Below are 17742 nucleotides of genomic sequence, written 5' to 3' on the forward strand. Positions count from 1 at the left end.
CAGCCGGGGACGTCGCGCCGGTCGAGGGCTGCTGTCACGCGCGCCGCCCGGGGCTCTGCTCGGGCGGCGTCGGCCGCTGTCGCGATCTCCGACGGCTGCTTCTTCTTCTTCGTAATGGTGTAATGGTGCACGCGGGCCGGTGCACGCAGCGGCGGAGGGCGGGCACGCGGGCGCGCTACGGCTGCTACTTCTTCGTCGTAATGGTGTAATGGTGCACCATTACACCATTAATGGTGTAATTGTGTAATTTCACCATTAATGGTGTAATGGCTACCAGACTCACTATTAAAATTAATTGAAGTTAAAAAAAAGGAGAAATCGTGGGTGTATCAATCGGAAAAAAAAAAACGTTGAGAGGTGTATCACAAAATGGTCTATAGGTGAGGTAGTCCCTGCAAATTTTAACCTTTTTATTCTCTATTGTCCAAACTTGAAGGGGGACAGCAAGGGTTCACGCTCTGTCGATCAATCAGGAAAGAAAGAAGGTGTAATTAATGGCGACCCTGGGGCTTCGGTAGGTTACTGATTTTCGTCAAGGCTAGCTTTCCTGTCATTTATGTTTTTCTTATATATTTCACGTTTAGTTCGATCAGCAACCATTACACCATTAATGGTGTAATGACACCATTACACGATTAATGGTGTAATGGTGTAATTACACCATTAACGGTGCACGCCACCGCCTCTTCCTCCCCCGGCCTCCTCTCCCACGCCCTCCAACTGTTCGACGAAATGCCCCGTCGCACCACCGTCTCCTTCAACGCCCTCCTCTCCCGCCTCGCCAGGTACTCCGACGCCCGCCGCGCCCACGGCCTCCTCCTCTTCTCCCGCATGCTCTCCTCCGGCCCCACCCCCAACGCCGACATGCTCGTCGCCACACTTCTTTGCTGCGCCAGACTTGGCGCGCTCGCCCTCGGCCGCCCCGCGCACACGCTCGCCGCGCGCCCCCCAGCACCATTAGTGGTGTAATGGTGCACCATTACACCCTTAATGGTGCACCATTACACCCTTAATGGTGAAATTACACCATTACACCATTAATGGTGTGTAATTACACCATTAACGGTGCACGCCGCCGCCTCTTCCTCCCCCAGCCTCCTCCTCCACGCCCTCCAACTGTTCGACGAAATGCCCCGTCGCACCACCGTCTCCTTCAACGCCCTCCTCTCCCGCCTCGCCAGGTACTCCGACGCCCGCCGCGCCCACGTCCTCCTCCTCTTCTCCCGCATGCTCTCCTCCGGCCCCACCCCCAACGCCGACACGCTCGCCGCCGCACTTCTCTGCTGCGCCGGACTCGGCGCGCTCGCCCTCGGCCGCCCCGCACACGCGCTCGCCGCGCGCCCCCCAGCTCTGCGCGAGCAAAAAAAAAGAACAAGAGAACGAAGAGGAGAGAGAAAGAGGAAAGAGAAAAAGTAATAAGGGTATTTTGCTCAATTTGCTGAAAAAGCGGATCGAATCTGCAAAAACGAAAAAGGTGGCCCGATTTTGCAAAAGCCCAAAATAAGTGGATTTTTTTATGCAAAAAGGCCAATTATAAATACAAAATATTTTGGTTCTTGAAAATTAATTTGCTATAATTTCTGTCTAAAATTTTCTAAATTATTATAATTAAATCATAACGATCAAATTTAATTGACTAAATATTCGTATATTACTGATATGGTTGCCACCAATTACAGAACTATCGTATGATTGTTGTCACATTACTTGCACATTAATATTTAGGTTCTATTTGAAAGTTGGAATAAGTATCTTTTAGTATAAATTTTTTTTTTGTGATTATAAAAAGGAGTTTGATTTTTGTTTCTTAAAAAAATCTTGCTATCGATGATTTGATAGAATAGTATATCTCATCTACGAGATGATTTATCTTATCCAGAAAAACGACTCGAATGTTGAATATAATATCAACTCTATATTTTGATCACACTTATAATCTATCAAATGAGCTTCTCAAGTAAATGATAGAGATATATTGAATAAAATATTTATGCATCCAAACATGGCCTTAGTCGATTAGATTAGATTGTAAAGTTTTGATTGTAACAATTTATAATTTTGAGCTGAAAATTATAGAAAATCAAAGTTTTGAGAACCAAAGTTTCACATGTTCCATAGTTGACGTGTCACACCCGGGGTTGCAGCAGAAGCCATCAAGTGCGTCAACAGATCCGCCAAATGCACGAGGCACCCGTCATACATGTGAAGCGTTCAACATATCAACTTGTCGATATATCCTAGGAGGCTACAACTAGCAACCAGTAGTTTCCTAAAAGCCAACAACTATGCAAGTATCAGAATGATACAAACACAATATATGTATAGCAACATATGTAGAAATATAACCATCTTCTAGCAAAATCACACAAACTACAAATATATATCACCTCTCGAGCCTCACACACAAATACAAATACAACTCACAATAACCTACCAATACACTATCTATATCTATCTATCTATATCTATATCTATACCTCTATATTATCTATACATTATTTCTCCTAAATTTTTGCCACGTGGCGAATCCTCCTTCACCATTGGCTTCCCTCTTTCCACTCTCATCTCCACCCAATACTTTATCTTTCTAACTCCTACCTCTCAATTAATGTATTTATAGTCCCATCTTCACCCAATGCTTCATCTTCCTAACCCCCACCTCTCAATTAATGTGTTTACATGATCCCATCTCCATCCAATGCTTCATCTTCCTAACCCCCACCTCTTAATTAATGTATTTATCTGGTTTCATCTCTATCCAATGCTTCATCTTCCTAACTTCCACCTCTCAATTGCTTTCACAAAAACAAATGAGTAAAATAAAGTTTCTTCATATTTCGATGTTGATAGTGCGATGAAGGTGGGTATAGGGTAGAAATTTTTTTATTGCTTCTTTCATTATTGTTATGTGTGATTTATTTACCAAAATTATAAATTTTGCTATATTTATACCTATATCAGTTTTATATCTTATATTTGTGTTTATTGAAGTCTCAAGTCAAATAAAAAAATTTAAAGCTTTTATTTTATTTATATTTTATCTTCTATAGTATCATTCCACCGCAATGCTTGGGTAACTTCACTAGTATATAATAATGCTATACAAACATCACTATTTGTAGGGTCCTCCTCTAACTGTCCCTTTTCTAGATATGTGATGCTCTCTAGCTCGCTGTCTCCTTATCTCAATCTGCGACTATCACTGGTGCCGAATGATCTTAAAAGAAACAACAAAGGATGGCGTAAGAACAATAATCAATAATTTCCAATGGATACAATTGATGATAATCGACCTACACCACTGGGTCTATCAGAGGTATAGTAAACAAGCAGTAAAGGGCAAGTAACAAAGTATAATATGAGATAATCTAATAAATACCATACTATCATACCTCTACAGTAATGAAGTAAGTAAATGAACCTCGAATATTTCTATGTAAATCAATATAGTGGGCAAAGTCATCATGCATCAACTAAACATCGGATAAGTAAAGTAATACGACCCAATCGCACCGGCTGACTTACAGGTCTGACCAAGCATGCTTCGTTGCATGCCCAGTAACCACACTAACCTGGTGGCCCGGCTCGCATGCGTACACCTTGTACATTTAGTCAGTCGCCATAGCTCCGAAGGGGCACTCGTGGAGCGCAACCCCACTGAGTATCACAATATCTCACTGCTCGTAACTGAGCTCAATTGGCCAATGCAGGGTAATGTGCAATAATCAAACAGATCATAAGAATGGTATTTCAAAAAATGTCCAACGTCTCACTATCTATTTGTAATCTTTTTGGCAGTTTTACAGTTTTCATGAATGGCAGTATTATAGTAAATGGAATATACAACGAGGATGGGAGCCTCAATCCACATAGATATCATGCTAACAATACCAAATAATCTCAAATATGGGTGCATGGGTATATAAGAAAAGAGCTACTATAAGAATAATGCTAACAGATACTTTAGTACTGTAATAGGCAGGAAAAAATAGACATAATGAGTAGTTCAGCATGTTTGGTGATGTGGAACCCACCTGTATCAACGTCTTGAAGGGAAATTGTGAAGAAAAGGCTCAGCACTAGAATGTCCCAAAATCACGGCAAAATCAATGCCTAAAACACATATTTATCATTACCATTTATTCCAAAAATTATCACTACAAAAATCGCAATTAACTTCCAATGCATATTTTAGCTACATCATGAATTGCATTCACGAAATCGCCAGGTCGATCATGAAAGTTCTTCAGGTCTTTCTTTGTCTTTCTTCTCCTTACTATCTCCTTCAGACTCTCTCTCTGTGTCTCTGTACATACATCAGGTAAAAAAAAACCTCAACTAATAATATAACAATTGCATATAAGCCCTCAAAATTATAAATTCTTCATTTTTAGCCAAAATGGGACATTTCGGGCACCCGATCCCTTACTTTAGGCATCTAAAACCTTCTATTCGAGTTGTTTTGGATAGCTCTTATTGCACCCGATCATCTGGAATCCCTCTTTTGAGCATTTGACTCCCCTTTTTTCGGGTGCCTGATTCCTGCGTCCAAATCCACAATGATTATTTTGATGAGTCGGCTTGTTGAGTCATCAAATCCTCTGACTTAATTTCAGATTGCTATAGTGATTTCGGGTGTAGAAACCTTAATATTTAATAGTGGATTTCTTAAAGAAGGTGTATTATCACACAATTCAGAGCAGTTTTCGACAAAACGAAAACTGTCACTTATATAGTCTATCAGTGCTTTAGGTCATGTGAGGGGCCTCAGTGAAATTTCATGTGATAAGCTGATGTTTTGGGGATAAATTTCGTAAGTGCAAAATAATTGACATTGAGTATTTATTCAAAAAGCGCGAACATTTTATGTATCAAATCACACAATTTTTTAGATGGAGGAACTTATGAGCAAAACACACTTGTCGGTGAGTTTTGAGTAAGAAAATATGAACAGAAGGGACTAAGTTGCAATTTTTGCAAAATAAGAAAAAAGAGGTAATGCGTGAAGGGTTTATCATTTTATGCAAGAATTTCTAGAACTTTCGCGAGCAGAAGGACTCATGCGTAACTAGACTCATAGAGGAACGCACGGGTTCAATTTCACGAAATTTCAAGATTTCTATAGAAAAAGGGATACAATTGAGGTTGATAAGAGAGAATCAATCGCAGAGTCTTTTCGCAAATAATGTGACAATTAATACATAAAACTGCGAAATCTTATAGCAGAAAGGGCTTTTGCGCAAATTGGGTTGCACTGGGGAGTTGCATGCAAGAGGGAGAGAGAAAGAGAGTCCGGCTACTATACTCTTATGAATACAATCGCCTTTATACCATAGTTAATTCGGATTCGGCAAAAATTCGGTACGGGTATAATTCGAATAAAATTCATCTTTAATTTTTAAATTCGTTGAAAAATACAGCTAAAAAACTGTCACGCCTCGAATTACACGTTTCCCCGAGCACGCCAACAGACCCGCCGTATATATAGAAATTTCTCCTGTATACGAAACGATAGCTGTACCTATAACAAAACCAAGCTACAACCATAAGGTAAAGAGCTACTAAACTAAAAAGAGAATATATATAAAAACCTCGAGGGGTCCCAGTACATACAAAATGTCTACTACACCACTCACTCCAGCGAGTACCCAGACAATAAGACCATATGTACAAAAAGCCTCAAAACTACATGTGGAAGGTACTCCTCTAGTATTGCAGCAGGGCTGGAAGGGATCTAGCTCGCGACCCCCTTTCCACGATCAGAATCAGCAACAGTAGCAGCCGCAGACGAAGGCTCTGTAAAAAAAGGTCAACAACTGGGTGTGAGAGCTACTACAAAAAAGAGTAGTCCTCAGTGGGTAGCGCTACCAACCTCAACGGCTCACCCACTAAGTCTACAGAAAGTATGCACAATGATAGTAAAGGAAGCTTGTAAACTCTACAGCTATATGCCACTATACTTATCGCTAACCAACGCTAGCTATCTATAAATATAAGAATGATGCAATCTCTGACCCAAACTCACTAGGGACTGTGAACACACCCGTCCCGCCTGTCGAAGCTACACCAACCACCACCCCGAGGGCTGTCGGTGGAGAGCATGTCCAAACCGGACACTACGACATTAACGCAAAAGCACAAAGCCTGATTTCGGAGTGGTACTCGTGGATGCTACCCACCCGAGTATGCAAGCGTGTCTCTGCCGAGCTCAATCAGATTCTCACAGGCTATACTCAATGCAAATGGGTTTAACTGGTCTAACAACCATAGCTTACGTGCTCTTAGCACAATCTGATGCAAAATACAGAAATCTGGGTCCATCGTCAACTGCAACGGCACCCGACAGTCTGAAACAGTCTATACACTACTGTAAAATAAGCTCGGCATCCCAGCACGAGCGTAAACTCATCCTACACTAATCTAGGTATCCATCGCGTACGAACAGCGGCGATACAAATGAACCACAGCTCCTAAAGCTAAATCTGGTAATTTTCAGAAAGTGACAGTGTAGAATCTATATGTTTTCTCCTAAATCAATTCCAAGTCCAACATGAATATAATACTAACTTAACTCCAAATTCAGATTTTTATAGCCTAATCTATAATTTTCATGAATTCGAGTACTAGCAGGATAAACCAAAACCAGATAAACACATGTTGACGTGTTAAAACTTAGGAGGAGTTCCGACGATTTTGGCAAACATTAACCCACCTCGAAAAGCTCGTCCAACCACGGCGAGAAGTCGAAAGAAGGGAAAACACGAGCTCGCTGGTCTCCAACGACGCAACCGCGACGCACGCACGCTCGAACAGCCCTCCTGATCGATGTCGACAACCTCCCGAACTCGAGCTGCGATCTCTACGCTGTACAAGTCCACCAACTAGAGAGAGAGGGAAAGGAGAAGAAGAACCGGCTTCAATGCTCTCTTTGTGAATATAAAGGTTGTGGATAACTTTAGGTTGATCGACACATCAAATGACCAAAAGGCCCCTGACTAACTCAAAAATTCAGCTGGAGTACCGGTACCCAATTTGGTTACCGTTTCTCGGCCTCTCAACCCGCAAACTCGCACATAGTGTACCGGTACCAGCCAGATGTTGTACCGATACTCAGCATCAGTTGGCACAACCCGAGACTATTCTGTTCTGGAATTACACTGGGGTACCGGTACCAGTTCGATGCCGTACCGGTACTCAACACTGAAATCTTGTACCTTGCGGATTTCAGCGTCAGAACTCCACTCTCGCTTGGCGTTGAGTCCGTTTTGCATCCATTTCGCGCCAAAACGATTCCGACTTGTCCCGACACCATCCAAATGTGTCGACAAGCCTCATATGCTGAGATCTCACAGACAACCCAAAAACCAAGGATACTACAAAAACGGATTCGGCAATTATTCGGATACGTAATTTATACGGATATTATACGTTCACCAATTAAAAATTCGGGATCAAAAATTTGGCTATATAATAAATATATAATAATTAATATACTATATATATTATTATTATAATTTTTATATATAGATTAAATATATTTAAAATTATAATAAACTTATATTAATAATATATAAGAGTTATATATTTAAAAATATTAATAAATAATTACAAATTTATAAATAAAATATTATATAATAATATTTCTATATAAAAATAAAATACTATATGAATAAATGAAGTATATATTTATATATATTATATATATATTATATATTATATATACTTATATATACTGAATATATTATTATAGCATAGGCTGGTATACTTATTCGCCATCGCGGTAGCACAGGAGGCTCTGTGCTACAATTGTTTTCAATTGATGCGGTTTCAAATGACGGATCGGTCGTTAAGAATTGATTACACCTTTAAAAGTATTTGGAAAACTAAATTTTATAATATTTTCTGCATTATTTATCTATCAAACGAGTAGTCTTAAAACCATGAGGCGAAATAAAAATTCTCATTAAAAAAAATGTGATAAAAGATATGAATTTAAGTCGAGGTATTAATAGTTACTCTAATAGTGAAAGAATTTTCTATAAATCATTTTATTTGGATTTGTTTTTACACATTAAATTTACAAACGCTCACAATCTATCATTAAATTGTTATTTCTGAGACCTTTTAATCACTATGTCCAAATGATGTCGAAAAATTATGAAATTTAGTGTCCAAATACTTTTAACAGGTGCTGATCAAGTACTAATTGGAGCGTATTGTCGCATTTGCAGCCATCTATTGGAAACACTTTGTATGTCACGGAGGCCTCCGTGCTACCGATCGTTATACCAGCTAGTAAAATATATATATATATATAACTATTATATAATATTATATATATATTATAGTATATTATATATATTATAATTGGCTCCTATACTTTTAAAAGTACAAAGTCCATCTGGTGCTTGTAAGTTTTTAGACGATTGGATTTTAAAGCGGATGTGCTGGTTAAGATAATGTGGCCACTAGGTTAGTGGTAAGTGGTGGTTGAGATTCAGTATAATCTCGGTCGAATGATTCAAAGCGCGTAGATCTAACGGTTAAAAAAGTACAAGCACCAAATATTTGGTACATTTTACAAGCACCATAGCCGGACCTATATATAATATATATTATATAATTATAATATTATATATATTATATATATATATATATAGTTGGGCTGGTATGCTTATGGAAGCACGGAGACCTCTCGTGCTTCCAAAGTTATGTTTTTGATGTTCGGACTTTTTGAATCGACGATCGGCTCGTTAGAAGTTGATCTAGAGTATTTGAAGTAACTAGAAATAAATTTTTGTGATTTTCGATTCATTTTGCCCTAGTATGCGAAGGGCTCAAAATCAATAATTTTAATGGCGCGTGGTGAGCTGTTGCAAGTTTAACGGTGTAGAAATATCAAATTTTACATGCAAATCTTTGATTAGAAAATTCCTTCTTATACCATATAAAACAAGATCAATAATTTTTTGATCTAAAAATTTTAATGATCATATCATTTTCATAGATTTTAAGATTGTTTATTTTCAGCGTTGCTTGATTTTGAGCCACTTCGATCACTAGGCAAATGTATTCGAAAAATCGCAAATTTATTTTCTAGATACTTAAAATACTCTAGATCAAGTCTTAATGGAGCGATCGTCGATTTCGAAAGTCCGAACTCGAAAATTAAAGTGAGGCACTGAGCTTCTCGTGTTCCATAAAGATCTAGCCGCCCACTATATATCATATATATTATAGATTATATTATAGAGAGAGAGAGGAGTACGAGGAGTGATGAGTGAGAGGGGGAGAGGGAGAGAGGGAGTACGCGGAGGGCGGAGAGGGAGAGAAGAGAGAAGAGGTCCGCGCTTACTATACTATTCGATAGTACCAGCCCTTACGCGTACTATTGAATTTTGTCTACAATTAGATTCTACCTGATCGATTTCCACCGTTAGATTATACATTAAACAAGCACCCACTCAACCCTAAGACCATTCATCTTAACCGGGAGACGCTATCTCTAATACGAACATCTTTCATTACCAACGGCCAAAACTCTTAATAAGTACCAAGGGATTGGTACTGTTAGCTTATAGTGCATAATTATAATTAATTATAGTAGTATATTATATTATTAATATATATATATTATAGAGAAGAGAGAGAGCGGAGATAGTCTTTCTTCCTGCGGAGAGGAGAGAGAGAGGTCGGGCTACTATACTGTTTATGGATATTGGCTCCCTGTATAGTATAAGTTTTCGCCATTAGCATTTATTTTTATTGATCATTTTTACCGTTAGGATCATACATGATTCAACCAACTACTACTCAACGCTAGGGGCAACCACTATTCATCTAACCACACATTTCCATCAATCAACAGTTAAAAATTTATGAGTTACAAGAGGGTCTATACTCATAAGTGTATAGTAGCCACAGCCTATATATAATATATATATATATATATATATATTATATATATATATATATATATAGTTCGGCTACTATGCTATTAATAGCACGAAACACTTGGTGCTACCAAGTTTTTTGCCGTTAGATCTACTCATTTGATCATTTTTACCCATTAGATTATACTATCCAACCAACCACCTACTCAACCCTAGGGGGCCCACATCATCCTAACCGCACATCTCTTAATCCAATGGCCAAAAACTTGGTAGCACCAATGACTTGGTGCTATTAATAGCATAGTAGCCTAGTTCTATATATATATAAAATAGAGTCCAGCTATGGTGCTTGTAAAAGCATTAAGCACTTGGTGCTTGTAAGTTTTTTACCGTTAGATCTACTCCTCGGATCATTTTCAACCATTAGATTATACTATTCAACCAACCACCCACTCAACCCTAGGGGGCCCACATCATCCTAACCGCATATCTCTTAATCCAATGGCTACAAATCTACAAGCACCAATAACTTGGTACTTTTAAAAGCATAGGAGCTCAATTATATATATATATGAGAGGGAGGTCCACTGTGGACCTCCCTCTCATGTGGTCCTCGTGGACCGCGCGCGACCACTGGGAGCAACGCCGGCCATTTCATTTCCGCGGATGGCCTCGGGTGAGAGGGGATCCGCCACCGCGGCCCGGCCCTCTTGCTCCCGGCACCGGCCAGGGTTGCGGAGGAGGAGGATGACGACGACACGGACGAGTTCGGCGACGAGACCGGCGACGACGCGACCCGCGACCGCGAGTCCGTGACCGCGAGCGCCGTTTTTTTGGGCGAATCATTCGCAAATCGCGAAAAATTATTTTTGACGAAAAAAACGCATTTTTTTCCGAATTTTTTGAAAAAAATACGAATACGACTGTTTAATTCGTTTCTTCAAAAATTTGCGAATTATTCGCGAATTAACTAACCATGATTTATACTCATTAGTCGTTTTTGATGATAGAGCTTTCGAATCGACAATCCATGTCATTAAATATGATTTAGAGCATTTGAAAGTTCTAGAAATCAAATTTCATAATTTTTCGACATCATTTACCCCATGGTCAAAAGATCTCAAAATTGATAATTTTTAACAGTCGGTATAAGATACTTGCTAGTTAAAATATCAAAATTGGTTGAATTTTTAATAGAATTTTTTTTTTCATTATCTAGATAAAGATCAATAACTCCGATTTTAAATTGGAGAACACGATCATCTATTTTTAGGAAGTCGTTCGATTTTGATTGTTCATTTTATGCTCATTTGATGGACTTTATTATAATTTCGAAAATTACAAATTTATTTTCTAAGGTTGCATTTGGTTCGGGAATATCGAAGTAGGGGATAAAATATTTAATTCCAGTGTTATGGTGTTATTCTGGGATAGTCAAGAATAAAAGAAAATTAGTGTTTGGTTGGTGAAAGTGTTTTTCTTGAGAATATTTAAAGTGTGTTTGGTTAATTTGATGGAATAACCAAGAATAAGGAGAAAAGGTGATGAGTATATTTTTGAAAATACCAACTTTGCCCCTTGCATCCTTCCATTTATATAAAAATAAACTAATATATATATATATATATATATATATAGAGAGAGAGAGAGAGAGAGAGAGAGAGAGGCTGTGGAGTGAGAGGTCCACATTGGACCTCTCACTCCATATGGTCCACGAGGCTAAGTGCAGCCTCGTGGACCCCGGTGTGAGGGTCGACCCCGATGTGAGTAGGTGAATATATATATATATGTACTGTGCTGTAGACCCTGATGCATTTTCTAACACTTGCCCTTGGGATAACCAAGCGAAGCTTGCTATTCTGCTGGGGAGGAGGGATTGGTCTTAACGGGTTATCCTTGAATATCCCGTTAAGACCAGCATAAATTACACCCATAAATTTAGGCCCTGTTTGGTGGAATAAGCAGGATAAAATGGGCTATTCCCATTTTATCCTGCAACCAAACAGGGCCTAGAAGTCTTAAATGCTCTAAATCAGATTTAACGGTAGGATCGTCAATTCGGAAGCTCCATTATCGAAAACAACTTATAAGTACGAAAGGCTCTATACTCATAAAATTATAGTAGTAAACGAACTCCTTTGCCACCTATTTATTTTCGATGATAGAGACTCCAAATCAATGATCGGCACTATTGACTCCTCTCGGGCCGATGCCACCACCGCCACCCCCTATACTCGAGACCCTCATTCGGGCCGCCTCAACCTTATTGGTCCATTTCCTGAGTTACTAGACCCCTCTTTGGATCCTCCTTCTTTTCACTTTTTTCTTTGGGTGCCAACCGCCACCGCTAGTGTCGCCGCAAGCCGGGGGACCTCCGAAGACCCTTCTTGGCTGGCCAGCTACCTCCTTGACGACCATTGGTCTCTTTTTAGGCTGAGTACCGCATCCCTTTTTTGCTGCTGCTCCTGTACTGTGTTTAAGGCATTATTGGTGGCCCATCTTCCTTCTTCGACCGCCGCCATTATCGCTACCGGCAAGCGCAAGCCCCGACATCCCCTCTTCCAGGCCAACCTCCCCCAACTCGTTGTTGGCCAGCTGGACCCCCCACTTGAGCCTTGGTGTTGCTACTGCTCCCTGCTCCATTCTTGGGCCTCAAGGAGGCCGTGAACACTATTCCGAGCAGCCTCAGCCACTGAAGACCTTCCACTGGTGAGCACACCGCCTCTCGATTTCTGTGCAGTGTCGTGCTCCCGTAAGTTTCATATAAATGTGTCCCAAAATTGCTTGTTTCACTGTTGCTCACCTAATGCTCATGTAATTGACCTGTTTTTATTATTGGCTTTTTTGGTTAATTGGGTGGCCAGGGATAGTACTTCTGAGCACAGCGATCGTCTGACATTCCCCTATGTCGTTGTTGGGGTAAAATAAAAAAAATAAAAAAATAAAAAAAGGGTGGGAAAATTATGGTTGGTCCGTAATATTGATTTGGGCTTATCCAATTTCTTGGATTCCATATAAAATAAATTATGGTATAATTTGGGTCCAACAATAATAATCCAAGTCCATGCAATAGGCTCTACACATGAACAAGGCCTACGGGCCTTACAAAACCCGTGAAATTGTTTTGGTCTATCCAATAATTAGGGCCTCATTTTAGCCCAACGAATATTATTATTTGTGCCCAATAAGATTCATCAAAATGGGCGCAATCTATGACGGCCCATATCCACATCCCATAATTCAATATTCAATTAGAAAATATTTTTTATCCTAATAATCTCATTACATATCCTTTTCCATTCAAAATTTGATCTCGAATTTTAAATCCCCAACAAAAGGGCTTGATGGTTGGTACCCGAGACCCAAGTTCGAATCCTAGTTGATTCACATTTCCAGCTAAGTTTATTTCTAAATGAAATAAATGAAGCGGGTAGCGTGCTACCTATCTCTCAAAAAATAAATAAATCCCCAACAAACTCGCAAAATATCTTTTTCTCAGCCAATCATTTTCACATCCCAAAATTCAAGTTTGAATTTCAAGATAATTCGAATTTCAAATTTTTAAACCCTCCAATTGACGAGAAAATATCTATCCCTTCAACAACCGATTCAAAGTTCGATTTGAATCCCCAACCGATTCCTCAAAATATCTCTCGCCCAACCCCACGAATCACTTCGATTTCTCAGATTTCTCATTCTACTATAAATAGAGGATAGAAAAAAAATACATATAGAGAGAGGATAGCAATACGGAGAGAGAATACGATACAAAGAGGAAAGATAATAGCAATTTCACCCCTACTACACGCATTCCTACATACTAAAAAAATCCAAAGAAGGAAAGATCTTCGACCGCACCGCCGTGTCGCTTAATCCAGTCTGTCATTATACTTCCACCGTTTGATCATCAGGTAAAAAAAAAAAAATCTCTTTTCTCTCTTTTTTCTTTTCTTTTTTTTTTTACACCGCATAGGTCATGCTTGGAACATGAAAACGTGACTGAATTGGTCTTAGTTACTCTTCGGGATGGAGTGAAGGAAGGGAGGAGATTCTCAAACAAATAAAATGATCCAATTACTTCGAAAGATTTGAACGAGGAGCCGTATGAGGTAAAAATCTCTTGTACAGTTGACTTGAAAAGCCACCTACAGACGCTTTACGCCCAATCATTCCGGATAACGCTTGCATCCTCTGTCTTACCGCGGCTGCTGGCACAGAGTTCGCCAATGCTTATTCCTCAAATACCGTCATTGTCGCCATCATCTTCTATGCCATTGTCGCCAAAGCCCATCTAAACCTCTTCAATGGGATAGGGGAGGGGGATCGATGATCCGTCGTTTCTTCGGACCTCTCTATACCCTGGTCGAAGTCGTTAATTAATAGGATGGATGGTTCACATTACCGCAATCGCCTTCAACATCGATTTGACATTTTCAAAGGGAGAGAGGACCGGAATCAACGATTCCCCGTTTTTTCAGACCCTTCAAACCCTTTCGAGAATGTCGAATCAAGTATGCCGGTCGTTACAGTCTATGCCACCATCGTCATCTACGCCGCAGTCATTTTCAACCTCGTCGGTTTGGCATTTTCGAAAGAAGATGGGAGGGGAATTAACGGTTCTCTGTTTCTTCAGACCTGTCACGCCCCGGGGTCTCTTTTCAGTTTAAAACAAAGCGAAAAAGCGTCTGAATTTTTTTTTTTTTTTTTGAAATCCTGACCCCAGAGTATGCCAGATCCGCCACAAATACAGGGAATCCACTGTTCACACGGACAGAGTCTCCCCTGTATTTGCACGGCGTCGATCAAATACACAGTACAACCAGGATACAACCACAACCAGATGAATATAAAGATAACTATACATTCATACATTCACCATTCACATCACAGCTTTACATTCAAGGTATAAACAGAAATCCACAAAAATCTTTTGAAAGCTGTTTCCTATACAGAAACCTTTATTCTTTTAAAAACGCTACCACGAGGGGTAGAAAACCTTTTATTTTACAAAATCCANATAAAACATGTATTTTTGGATTTTCTCGAAATCCGTGCGTCAAACTCAAAATCCATCAGCGCCACTAGTTCCAGAACAGCTGAACCGGTCGAAACGAGCTATTGGACTGATATGAACGGAGTCCGATACACACCAGAAGCCAACTCTACTCCGTGGCTTCTCCGAAAAACCGGAGTTACTATTCACTTAAGTGAAAACTGAAAATCGCGTATCTTCTCCATTTTAGCTCAGATTCTCCTGAAACTTGACGAGTGCTTATGTAATTAAATTACACACATAAACATCATCAACAGAGAGTTTAGTCGCATTGTCAAAAATCTCAGTCCTTACAAGACCCTTCAAATCTTTTCAAGAACGTTGAATCAAAACAAAAATAATAATAATAATAATAATAAATTTTATTGCGGATGATTTCTTCGGACATTCATGCTCAATATGCATTCATTTCGACCCAAACCAGTTCAGATGATTTTTTTGGACATCTGAATTTTGGTTCAATCAAAATTTAAAAAGAGTATTTTTCAGACCCCAAAATTAAAATTATAATTTTAAAAAGGAGATTTTTTCGAACACCAAATTAAATAACAATTTTAAAAAGGAATTTTTTTTGGACCCCAAATTAAAATTGTAATTTTTAAAAGGATATTTTTTCGGACCCCAAATCAAATTGTAATTTAAAAAAAGGGATTTCTTTGGACCCAAATCAAAATTATAATTTTAAAAAAGACACTTCTTCGGACCCCAAAATCGAATTGCAATTAAATTTGAAAAGTGAATTTCTTCAGACCCCAAAATCGAATTGCAATAAAATTAAAAAAAAAAATTCTTCGGACCCCAAAATTGAATTGTAATTAAATTTGAAAAGGACATTTTGTAGTATCCTTGGCTTGGAGTTGGTAAGGGTTAATATAGTAATTTTCTTGGCTTTGAGTTGGTGAGGGTTAGTATAGTAATTTTGGGGTGGATAAGATTGCCACCTAACCTCCCTTATCCTCATCAACCTAATTAGCTGAGACTTCTTTTTTTTGGTTTTCTCTCTAGGATTTAGCCGTACGTGGTGGAGGCTTTGGGTGGAGCTCGGATCGTTGCCAACGTCGCGCCGAGGAGCCGTTTGATCGCGCAAGCATCATAATCGTATCGTTGGGAGGCCGGGCGAGCGCGTGGTTCCGCTTCTTTCGACGTCTCGCTGTCGTGGAGTCGCGGTTGAGGTGGGTTAATGTTATGCTTACCGGATTCTGCGGATTTCCTCCTAACTCTATATGTTGACAACATGTGTTTTTAGCTTCGTTTAGCATATTGTTTAGCTCGATTCTTAGATTTGTATGTTATTGATCTTGAATTGGAGCTTAGAATACTAGCTAATTTATACATATTGGACTTGGTTTTGACTTAGGAGAAAACTGGCGTTTCTACACTGTCATATGTTAAAACTACCAGATTTAGCTCTATGAGTCGTAGTTTGTTTGTATCGCCACAGTTTATGGGCGGTGGATATCCAGAATAGTATAGAATATATTTACGCTCGTGCTGAGATGCCGAGTATATTTTTACAGCAGTGTTTAGGCTGTTCCGGATTATCGGGTGTCGTTGAGGTTGACGGTGGATCCAGGTTGCTGTTTTTGCATCAGATTGTGCCGATGGCACGTAAGTTCAGTTGTTAGACCCTATTTACTTGACTATAGCCTGTGAGAGCCTAATTGAGCTCGACAGAGACACGTTTGTATACTCGGTTAGGTAGCGCCCACGAGTGTCACTCCAGAGTCAGACTTTGTGCTTTTGCGTTGGTGTCGCTTTGTCCTGGTTGGACTTGCTCTCCACTGATAATCTGGTTTGGTGTCAGTTAGTGTAGCTTCGACAGGCGGGACGGATGTGTTCACAGTCCCTAGTGAGATTGGGTCAGAATTTACATTTTCTACAAATTGTTGTGTTAGAGTATGATAGTTTTAGTAGCATTTAGCTATAGATTTGTTCCAGCTTTCCTTACTATTCCTGCTTACTTCTGTAGACTTAGTGGGTGAGCCGTTGAGGTCGGTAGCGGTACCCACTGAGGACTACTTCTTTTTGCAGTAGTTCTCACACCCAGTTGTTGAAACCTTTTGCAGAGCTATCTTCGTCGGCTGCTGCTGTTGCTGATTCGGATCGTGGAAAGGGCGCTGTGAGCTAGACCCTCTCCATTTGCTGCAGACTAGAGATTTACCGGCGACAGGTAGTTGTAGTTTTTGGGTTCTTATACATACGGATGTTGTTTCTCGCTGGAGCGAGTCTTTTTTATACTAGGATATGATGTATGTATAGTGGACCTCTGTTATTATATATGTTTTCTCTTTTAGCAGCTCTATACTACTGGTTGTAATGTTGTATGATTACAGGTACAGGTACAGCTATCGCTTTGTATACATGAGAAATTCCTTTGTATACGGCGGATTTGTCGGCGTGCTCGGGGAAACGAGTAATTCGGGGCGTGACAGATTTATTCGGACCCCAAAATCAAATTGCAATTAAATTTGAAAAAGGAAATTTTTTTGAACCCCAAAATCGAGTTGCAATTAAATTTGAAAAGGAGATTTTTTTCAGACCCCAAAATTAAATTGCAATTAAATTTGACAAGGTGATTTCGTCAGACCCCAAAATTGAATTGCAATAAAATTGAAAAGGAAATTTCTTCGAACCCCAAAATCGAATTGCAATAAAATTGAAAAAGTATTTATTCCGACCCAAAAATCAAATTGCAATAAAAAAAAAAATAGCCCACAATGCAGGCTCCAATCCAATGCAGTCAACAAATCAAATCCGAGCCCAATCCAATCCAATGCCATATAAAATCTAAGCCCA

The 17742-nt window shown here is 39.5% G+C and overlaps 1 protein-coding gene and 1 long non-coding RNA gene across 2 annotated transcripts; one reads left to right on the forward strand and one right to left on the reverse strand.

Annotated features, from left to right (window-relative positions):
* On the reverse strand, nucleotides 1060-12415 carry LOC109727566 (glycine-rich cell wall structural protein 1.8-like). Its single transcript, XM_020257711.1, has 2 exons — nucleotides 12335-12415; nucleotides 1060-1350 (listed from the first exon to the last, which is right to left on the reverse strand). Exons 1-2 carry the CDS (start codon nucleotides 12413-12415, stop codon nucleotides 1060-1062), a joined length of 372 nt encoding a protein of 123 aa, XP_020113300.1.
* LOC109727437 lies at nucleotides 15908-17250 on the forward strand. Its single transcript, XR_002220774.1, has 2 exons — nucleotides 15908-16118; nucleotides 17013-17250. It is a non-coding gene; the product is annotated as an uncharacterized LOC109727437 (long non-coding RNA).

This window comes from Ananas comosus, linkage group 22, assembly GCF_001540865.1.
Source record: "Ananas comosus cultivar F153 linkage group 22, ASM154086v1, whole genome shotgun sequence".
Lineage (NCBI taxonomy): Eukaryota > Viridiplantae > Streptophyta > Magnoliopsida > Poales > Bromeliaceae > Ananas > Ananas comosus.

What these genes read in the sequence shown, in the direction of transcription:
- LOC109727566 (XM_020257711.1), bottom strand. Translation starts at nt 12,415, where the DNA reads ATGGCGGCGGTCGAAGAAGGAAGATGGGCCACCAATAATGCCTTAAAC. An exon ending in AGCAGCAAAAAAGGGATGCG is followed by an intron (nt 1,351 to 12,334) that starts GTACTCAGCCTA and finishes TTGCTCGCGCAG; the next exon opens with AGCTGGGGGGCGCGCGGCGA.